The sequence below is a fragment of the Sinocyclocheilus rhinocerous genome, unplaced genomic scaffold (genome assembly GCF_001515625.1).
Source record: "Sinocyclocheilus rhinocerous isolate Xijiao unplaced genomic scaffold, SAMN03320098_v1.1 scaffold1201, whole genome shotgun sequence".
Classification (NCBI taxonomy): domain Eukaryota; kingdom Metazoa; phylum Chordata; class Actinopteri; order Cypriniformes; family Cyprinidae; genus Sinocyclocheilus; species Sinocyclocheilus rhinocerous.
Genome location: NW_015654059.1, coordinates 1,412,614 through 1,422,838, shown reverse-complemented (window position 1 = coordinate 1,422,838; position 10,225 = coordinate 1,412,614). Strand labels below are relative to the sequence as shown.

The 10,225-nt window shown below is 35.2% G+C and overlaps 2 protein-coding genes across 2 annotated transcripts in view; one reads left to right on the top strand and one right to left on the bottom strand.

Annotated features, from left to right (window-relative positions):
• The window catches only part of LOC107716723 (transmembrane protein 168-like), a 6,725-nt gene extending 2,502 nt beyond the window's left edge, over window positions 1–4,223 (top strand). Inside the window, exons 2-4 of the mRNA XM_016523262.1 lie at window positions 2,419–2,561; window positions 2,678–2,952; window positions 3,458–4,223. Coding sequence (XP_016378748.1) covers window positions 2,419–2,561; window positions 2,678–2,952; window positions 3,458–4,005 — 966 coding nt within the window. The 3' untranslated portion in view covers window positions 4,006–4,223. The remainder of the gene's footprint in view (window positions 1–2,418; window positions 2,562–2,677; window positions 2,953–3,457) is intronic.
• A 1,821-nt stretch (window positions 4,224–6,044) lies between these two features.
• LOC107716725 (zinc finger protein 277-like) overlaps window positions 6,045–10,225 on the bottom strand; it is a 12,603-nt gene continuing 8,422 nt past the window's right edge. The window contains exons 5-12 of the mRNA XM_016523263.1: window positions 9,340–9,431; window positions 8,519–8,629; window positions 7,738–7,870; window positions 7,577–7,644; window positions 7,399–7,495; window positions 7,271–7,313; window positions 7,005–7,179; window positions 6,045–6,390 (exon numbers count right to left, since the gene is read on the bottom strand). Coding sequence (XP_016378749.1) covers window positions 6,195–6,390; window positions 7,005–7,179; window positions 7,271–7,313; window positions 7,399–7,495; window positions 7,577–7,644; window positions 7,738–7,870; window positions 8,519–8,629; window positions 9,340–9,431 — 915 coding nt within the window. The 3' untranslated portion in view covers window positions 6,045–6,194. The remainder of the gene's footprint in view (window positions 6,391–7,004; window positions 7,180–7,270; window positions 7,314–7,398; window positions 7,496–7,576; window positions 7,645–7,737; window positions 7,871–8,518; window positions 8,630–9,339; window positions 9,432–10,225) is intronic.

Here is a 10,225-nt window from a genome sequence, read left to right as displayed (position 1 = left end):
GTGGATATAGGAAAAGCAAAATATGTTTGCTGCGTAAATCAGACGGATTTACTGAAAATGCTAATTAATTCTATACCAGCAGGAGGTGCTTTAAAGCGGGAGAAACAGAGGTTTCCCCGGTAACAGCTGTACACAAAGCAGTGCTGAGCTCACAAACTCTGCTTTATCAGGCATATAACATGAAAGATTAAATGAAAATGACATTGAACATTTTCTAAAGATAGTCTTCCTTCAGAAATACAGTGATATAAAAACGCCCGTGCCTCGTTTTGATTTTTAAATGTGCAATACGTGCTCATGTTTATTCAACGAAGCCTTTTGGAAAATCCATCAGTTTTGATATTGTGGCGAGCGCCATACATTAATGTATGGGAAACACATCCCACAGCACAACCACCTGAGCCCAACTTCAGTCTACTCATCACCTTAACTTTAACTGCGTTTGTAGCCGGTGCCATAGCCAGACTGATAAACAAACACTGACCGGAAGTTAACGTTGGGCTGGGCCAGGCGCGTGCGCCCGATGAAACTGTCTATATAAAGCTTGAAGCATCAGAATCAGCATCGGTATCGGCCGATCACCATGACAAGAAATCGGTACTCAGTATTACTAATATCAAATTAATATTTCATAAATATTGCACATTCTTTTTTGGAAGTCACACCACATGATGGTGTACAACTTAAACCCTCTATGATATCATTTCCTGTTTTATGGTTATTTTTCTTGCATATTGGTTTCACCACATGACTTTGTTATTAAGTGGTAATGCAGTTTTGTTATATAACTGTTATAAATAATGATTTGACATTTTATAAAATGTAATTTATTCTATAAATATAATCTGAATTTTCAGCATCATTACTCCAGTTTTCAGCGTCACATGATCCTTCAGAAATCAACAATGTTGAATGTTGTGCTGCTTAATATCTTTGTGGAAACCATGATACATTTTTTTTAGAAAGCTCAAAAGAACAGTATTTATTTGAAATAAAAATCTTTTATTATTTATTATTTAAAAAAATGTCTTTACTAAATGTCTTTATTGTCACGTTTGATAAATTTAATGTCCTTACTGAATAAAAGTATTCATTTCTTTAATATTAATCTTACTTTTTAATCTTACGTTTTTCTTTTTGAAAAGTAGTGTATTTTTTAAAATAAATAAATAGATAGAGACAAAAAAGGGCAGCGTTCCCTATATTTCTGCATAAATGTGAACCAAAAGGTCATCAGACAGATATGTAACACTGGATCATTTTTCTCAATAAATAAATGACAAAGTACATATTTTTGTCTCATTTGTTTGATTGGATTTGATTCTTTGTAAACTTTCAGGACTTGAGTGAAAATCTGATGATCTTTTTTTTTTGATGATCTGATGAAAATTCTGAAGGGTTCACAAACTTTCAAGCAACACTATATATATATATATTAGAGCCCGACCGATATATCGTTTTGCCGATATTATCGGCCGATATGTGCCTGTTGCCCTTTAAAGCTTAAGTCTATGGAAAACCATTGAAACTTTGAACGGCCATATCTCCGTAAAGGCGTGGCGAATCCGCACCAAATTCGGGGGATCCCTTCAGCTCGAGGAACCCTCTCGAACGCGAATCGAGTGTACGTCTAGAGGGCCCCCTTTCGAATGAGACCACCCCCGCGTCGATAGTCCCCGGGGTTCGGGAGTTATGGGTGGTTAAATTCGCGGTCCGGCGCCGACCGATCAAGCGATCCCAGAGGCTACCGACGTGCGGAGGGTGGCGTTCGAGAAGGCTCCTTGAGCTAAAGGGATCCCCCAAATTTGGTGGAGATCTGCCGGCACGTTTGCGAGATAGTGACACCAGTCAACACTTTCACTTCAGTAAGGAGGTCTCTTGTTCAGGCAGCAGCTGAGTGATCATTGCAAAAAATGTGTTTGTATATATATTCTGTTTATGTATATACTATACACAAACGGGAAAGTGTCCAAATTTTTGACTGGTTACTGTACTATAATATACACAAAGAATATCGGCCGATATATCGATATCTGCCTTTAATAATTTGTAATATATAATTATTCACGGTATTTAGAAGTGCCCACCATAACAATATCGTGCATATTCATTACCGTGATATATCGCATTACCGAATACCGGCACAAGTCTAGTATATATATATATATGTATATGTATATATTTGTATATGTATGTGTGTGTGTGTGTGTGTATATATATATATATATATATATATATATATATGTATGAAGAGTTCAGATGCAAAAGCCTCTTAAGTGCCATCTGAAAAATTCTTCTAAAATTAGCATTTTTATCAGGCTCCTATGTTGTCTATGTAATGTTGTTATTTATTTCACTTTAATGTATGTTCTGCCCTAAAATAAGGGTGGTGATTTTTTGTATTGTTTTCTCCTACAGCCATCCAACAGTCTGTTTATTGCCTTGTTTCTGCTGGTGCTGCCTCTCGAGTCACTAGCCCACGGCCTCTTCTATGAGCTGGGAAACAGCCTCGGAGGCACCTGTGTCGGCTACGCTGTGGTGATTCCTACCAACTATTGCAGGTACTGGAAACATATACACTCACATTTTAGTAACTCAAGATACTTCAGGTACTTGATTAGTCAGTAACTTACACAGAGGGTCAGTATTTCATCCACATCCTCTCATTTTCTCTCAGCCCAGATGGTCAGCCCACTCTGCTGCCCCCGGCGCATGTGCAGGAGCTCAACTTGCGTTCCACAGGGATGCTTAACAACGTGCAGCACTTCTTCTCTCATCACATGATCGAGACCTACGGTTGTGATTACTCCACAAGCGGCTTGAGTCTGGAAGCCCTGCAAGCCAAGCTGCGCATATTCATGGAGGCGCACACGGCTGACGGCCCACGACACGACACCTACGTGCTCTATTACAGCGGACACACCCACCGCAGCGGAGAGTGGGCTCTAGCAGGTGAGAGAATCATTATATAACCTTTTCCTTGTCTAAACAGACACAACAGAACCTGGGTGAATCTCATAACTTCTAACTCAAGAACATTCATCCAAAATGAATTATTTTTTATGAAAAATGAAATTAGATTTTTTTTTAAATGCATTTTCCTTCAATTCTCATTAAAAAGTGTATTTGAAAATGCTGATGTTTTATTTTTGTGCCCTTAATGTTTTTTGTGCTATTTATTATTTTAAAAAATCACTAACACTAACAAAACACTGTTTTTTTTTACTGTATTAAGATGTATTATATATCTATCTATCTATCTATCTTGATTTTGCAGATAAATATGATCTGGACATTGTTTTGTGACATTAACTCACCTATTAGTAAAATTTGCATACCGTTTGCAATTGCATACTATTTACATAAAATACATTAAAAAGATAATGTGCATATTGAATTCAGCCAAACGCTGGTAAAGACTTATAGAGGGCTTTTTTTTGTCTTTTAATATAATCAGGAGGAGACATTTTACGTCTAGATGAGATTGTGCAGCTCTGGAGAGAAAAGAACGCCGGATTCTGTTCCCGTCTCATCATTATTCTCGACACCGATAACTCGCCCCCCTGGGTGAAGGAGGTGCAGAAAATCGAGGGACTTTATGTAGCAGTTCAAGGGGCAGTGCTTTCTAGTCCCACAGACCTGGAGGTCCAGGACGCACCCCAGCTCGGGGACTTCACCTGTCAATGGGTTGATTTTAACTGTAACCCTGGCAGCATAGTTGGGTGGTCTGAGCGTGGGCGGCCCGTCCGAGCAGCCTACGGCATCTCTAGACACTGGAGCGACTACAAGCTTCACCTGCCCACTGAAAGCGACGTCACCAGGCACTGGAGACTCTACTTCCCACGCCTGACCTACCCTGTGGTTCAGCTCGCCCACTGGTGCGGCGGGTTGAACCTCTTTTGGGTTTGCGGATACTGCATTCGGTTGCTCCGAAGGATCAAACTTACATGGTTCCCACCTGCGGTGCTGGATACAGGCCAAGGTTTCAAGCTGGTTAAATCGTAGAACAGGACCTAGAGTGTGACGATGCTGTAAGCAGCTGCCGGTGTATCTGGACATCATGTACGGCAGCTTTAAGTTGAATTGACCAGCACAGCAATTTATAAAATCTCAGGTGTTTGTTTGTGATGGAAAAAATAGCTACAAATGGGCCAACTTGCTTACAAGAATGTCATATTGGTCTCTACACAAATTCATTACTCAGCAAGGGTGAATTTTGTGAATCTCTGGGTCATAGATCACCTCTAAATCAAAAGATAGATGAACATAAGATATTATATTTTGCATAAAGAAATAAAACCAATTTTTTTTAAATTAAAAATATTTTTTAATGACAATTAAGAATATGTGAATTTTGTGAATCTCTGGGTCATAGATCACCTCTAAATCAAAAGATAGATGAACATAAGATATTATATTTTGCATACAGAAATAAAACCAATTTTTTTTAATTAAAAATATTTTTTAATGACAATTAAGAATAGATTTTTTGTCATTATCTTAATGAAAAGATGTCATTATTGTAATATGAAAAAAAGTGTTAGTTATAGTTTAAAATTAAATTATCTTCTTACAATCCTTTTTTGTAAAAATATATATTTTATAAAATTTATTACAGTAAAAAAATCCATGTGATTACATAATGAAAAAATGTCAATACCATACTGCAAAAGGTTTTGTTGATTTCAAATTATTTTATATTAATTTTATTATTATTGTTATATTATACATCATATACAGGATTTTTGGTTTATTACAGTAAAAATATCCCTGTGATTACATAATGAAAAATTTCATTACCATAATGCAAAATATTTTTGGATTTAAAATGTATTTAAAATTATCTTTATATTACATAAAATTATTCAACATATAGGAAAATTATTGCAGTAAAAATGAGAATCATCCCATAAATGCACATTTCTATCCTTAATTGTCATGAAAATAATTTTTAGATTAATGACCCTAAAATATGCTTTAATTTTTTTAATGCAAAATGATCATTTCCTTTTGATGTTAGGGTCAAGTATGGCCTGGAGATTCTTTTAAAAAATGTTTATGAGATTGACATACAATACGTTACTGATGGGCTTAACAGCATAGCATACACTAACCATTTCAGCTGTTACAGCTGTAACTTCTCTATCGTTTTACTCCCACTGCCATTTTAACACTTCTCATTATAAACATTGCTTTATAAACTCCAGATTATAACTGTATCAGCACTAAACTGTTGAATGCAGCATTTGTACACAGATCCAGCAGCTCAGCCATATTGCAGTGCCTCTTCTTAACTGCACTAAACAAAGCACAGCCTTGTATTTGGTATCTATACAAGGGACGTAGTGTCCGTTTAACACTGACCCACACATTCAGATCTGTCCAGTGAAGTGTATTTAGTTTTATTTGTTTATACAGAAGATTTCTACTGCCTTTATAAATTTATACTATTTGTATATTTTGGTTGATCGTGACTAATATTGTGTGTTGCTAGCACTTACAGCAGTTTGGGTTGAGTATTTATACTTGTGGTAACATGTTCTGAAGTGCCTTGTGTACGATTAGTCCTCACCAAAAGACATGAGGATTTACTCCTAGTCAAATATGCAATATTTATTGATTGAAGACATGTATGAAGAGGTCTAAGGCCGTGTGTTTTTTTTAAAGGAACCTGCGAATGGCTTTAACAATGAATGAACGAGACACTGGGATGATTTCAATGATTGTTTGCGTGTTTGAAATCAGACATGAGAATGAGTTTCATACGAATAAAAGAGTGGCTCTTTTACGGCAACCTTGTGTAAGGAATTATGTTTTATCCCATCAACGGATAAAAAAAATATATGAGATACTTATAAATGTAGGTTACTATTAAATTTATATTCTATATAAGTGAAATAAATGACAAACTAAAGACGCAGTCAGATTTACCATTCTGAGAATTTTCCCAGGTGAAATCCAGTTGTTTCAACCCTGCCCTGTCAGGTATGAGCCAAAATTTCCCAACCAAAAGGTTATTTTCAATCAGACCCTTTCAATTAGGGATTTCCATTGATCAGCTGATGGCATATTTAAATAAATAAAGTTTATTTGACAGCTTTCTCGTAAACCCATATGAATAGAAATGAATAGTCACATCATTAATCTCAACACTGAAAGCAATAGGAACATAATTCTCTGGGTGTCCCTCATCTTCAGTTGGAGTCTTTGACAGCTGCTCTGTCTTTGAACAGTTTATTAAGCACACTGGTCTGTTTTATAACCTTGAGGTTCGAAATGTCTTCAGCAATAACAGGAACTTCAGAGCTGGGATTTGGACCCTCAGATTCACTCTCGCTGTCCGACAGAGCTGTAAGAAGAGCGTCGTTCTCATACGTAGGAAAGTAATATCTGGAAAAACAGCACGTTATATTTTAAAAGCATTTTTTGTTTGTTTACAGTATAAGAGTCAGTGCTCATTCTGATGTTCAAAGCCTATATAATATGTAAAACTATTTAGTTTTTCAATTACAGATATTTGTAATGGCTCCTTTCAATTCTACGGTCTTTACTGAGTCTAATATTTAAAGGGGTCATATGATGCGATTTCAATTTTTCCTTTCTCTTTGGAGTGTTACAAGCTCTTGGTGCATAAAGAAGATCTGTAAAGTTCCAAAGACTAAAGTCTCAAACACCTCGCTTTTTAGACCGATGAGCTTTGTAAAAATCGACGTGTTTCAAAAAGGCAGGGCATAGAGGAGAAACAATAATGTACAGTATGTGGAAAATAATGTGTTTTTTTTTTACTTTAAACCGCATAAACACATTTCATTACACCAAATACACAAAATAATGTTCTTTTTAGCAGCATCATATGACCCCTTTAACATAAAAATTTATAAAATAATATAAAAATATAAATAAATAATCAAATAAAATAAATAGAATATTTTTTTTTATTGTCCAGATGAAATCTCAACTGAATAATACTAAAAAAAAAAAAAAGTGATGTGAAAATGTCATACTGCGGTTGGTCCCAGTGTGAGATCTCAGGCAGCTGCATCACATGACCCGTGTTAACCAGGTGTTGCACTAGTTCCTCTTTGGTTTCAAACTTCTCCTGACAGCAGTAACATCGGCACTGGTGAAGCTCATGCCGGATGTAATTCACTAGTTTCACTTGCTGGTAAAACTTGAGGCCTGGACAAACGACACAAATGACATTAAAGACCCTCTGTGTGGTCAAGAGTTCTTCTCAAAAACAAGGCAACATTTCTGCAATTATACTCACTTAAGTCTGTTTTTAATTTGTGCAGGTCAAATTCATGAGTTTCCTGGAGAAACAAAATCATAGAAACTAACGTAAAAATGCATAGAAAATATTAAAATATAATTTTTTCCCTAAGCGACATCATATACCTCCATGTGTGTGTAAATTTTCTCCATCGTTTCTGCTTGCTGCTCACAAAACAGACACACGGCATACACAGGATGAGCCTGCCAATCCGACCAATCGCTGCAGAGAGTGCAGAATATCAGAAAGGAGAAAAAAAAAACTGAAAATGTGATCTTTAGAGTAAAAAGCTGAAGGCCTTACTCATCTTCATCTTCAAAGAGCTCCCTGTCATCTTCAGACTGCACCTCCTCCCATGTCTTCCCCAACTCCTGCAACATTACAACAGCTCAGCAGTGTAAACTGGGGGAATATTGTTTTTATTTATTCAGATGAGACACACACAAACCAACACGCGGTCGTACCAGGTAATTGATGACATAGAAGCGATCGTATTCGTGGTTTCTGGCGTTTATTCGTCGATGCTGCTTTTTTCTCATGTGATCTTTCAAGGTGGTTTTGTCCCTGAATATTTTCTCACAGTACAGACACTGCATGCTATATAAAAATAAGAATATAATAATAACAGTATTAGTCATTAAAAACATTATGTTTGAAAGTGCAACAATATTATGTGGGAAAATGGAACGAATGAATGAATAAACAAACAAACAAATAAATAAAAGTACATTTTCAGTTAGTGGACTCAATAATTGATAGAAAAACAACAACAAAAAAAAACTAAATGTAACATACTGTACAATTACATATTTACTACAACAAAAATACATAATACTTCAAAAATACATAAAAATACACAGTGTAAAATAACTTTCATTATGCCTTCATGATGTTTTATTTTTGCATCTTCTATTTATTTGACACTAACCCAAAAACTAACCTTTTTGGTGATTTGGGATTAATGCAATGACCGCAAGCTCCAAAAGGGGGCGTTCATACCTTCTCCATTTTTAATTTTTTCAATTTGTAGTAATGGTTTGATGATTAATAAAATATTTTTAAAAAGTAATAATAAAAAAATCTATCCATCTATCTATCTATCTATCTATCTATCGCATAGGTTTGTAGCATTGCAAAATGTATTATATAATAGTACAGATTTAATTTATTATTTAATAGATGATAGATAGATAGATAGACAGATAGATAGATAGATAGTATTGTAGCAAAATCCTAAACACTCACTTCTCCAGTTTGCACTCCAGAGTGTCGAGGAACTCGCTGCAGAAGAATATGTTGTCAGGCAGGCCGATGCTGAAAGAGTGTTCTTTAGCCATGTGATTCAGCAGTGAAGACCTGCAGTGAAACCACAGTGCACAAATGAAATGCATCACTTTAAATAAATATACAAAAAATAAATAAAAATAAAAAAGCAAAAATAGTGATTTATATCTATATAAGCGACATAGTGGAGGGCCGAAGATGATTGGCATGTGATGTCACTATACAGTGAAAACTGTATTCATGAATATGAATGAGCTTACTCTGACACTACAAGGTATTCTGCCTAGGCCTTCAGTCAAATGAGCAAATTAATATTCATGAGTAAAGTCTTCACCTTGGTATGATTTAGATTTTGAAATCGATACCCTAAACAAATTGAGCTGCATCTCAACATTATATAAATTATACATTATACATATACAAATAAATTATACGTACAAAATTAAAATGAATAAACCTTTTTATAAATGTAAAATATTTTATTTAATAATATAAAAATATTGTATTATACATAATATCATATTAAATACTATATATAATATTAAATACTACACAATAAATTACATTTTATATAACAAATAATATATAAATAATTACTATTATAAATTTTAAATAATAAATAATTGAGAGATTGGGTCTGTGGTAGAGCTCATGTACAAGATGTCAAAACTCAAATGTGAACAATTTCACATCAGGATATGATTTGAAACTAAATGTACTGATTCTAGAATTAGAAATCCATCAGAAATGAGCTTTTAATGCACATGACAGTTGTTGGTCACCTGTTTCCAGTAAACTCCTCATTGCAGAACATACATGCCCGATGAAACGTTGTATCATCCCTCTCTTTTTGCTGCTGATCCAGAACTCCCTCCTATCAAAACATATCAAACTTCATTACAGACTTATCTAGCACCGTAAGACATTACTATAGTACACATTATAAATGTGGTTACATAATTGTTGTGAGTCTATAAACAATATTTATAATGGGTATGAATCTCAGTGTGGCGTGTTTTTATCATTCTGCGTTTCTGAAAACCTGCTGTTCGATTGCCATAATCATCGATAATTATCCCAGACGCAATCTGCGAATGATTTGTGTTTAATAAACAGTGCTAATCCTCTCAGCTCGAGTTTCATCGACGTGCAGCGTGTCACTGAATGATTGAGAAAAGTCACAGCTGCACTGTTAAACAGCTGGTCGCCACACTGCAGAGCCCACTGCAGAGGTGCTGAGAACGCTGGTTGCCTAGCAACCACAATCGCAGATTTTTGCCTGTGATAAAATGTGTGTGAGATGATAATGTTGACTCATAATATCTCTGCAAAAACAATCTGGGTGGGTGGGGGGGTGGTTTGGGCGTCTCGGGCGTCTCATTGAACACTGTGTTAATTGTTTTGTCAGTACCTCCAGGTAAGTAACCATTGTGGAATTTCTGGCAACCCAAATGTTTTTTTTTTTTGTTTTTTTTACGAAACCTATACCTACATTCAAGTATTTATAAAAAAAGAATGCTTGAAGCTAGAATAAAAAAAAAATATATATATAAAAAAAATACTTTTGACAAAAGTTTTTTTGTTTAAAATTAGAGGGTCTGTTCTTTATTTTGATGTATTGCATGTTCAGATATTCATACAACAAAATATTCTGGGGACCATGAAATT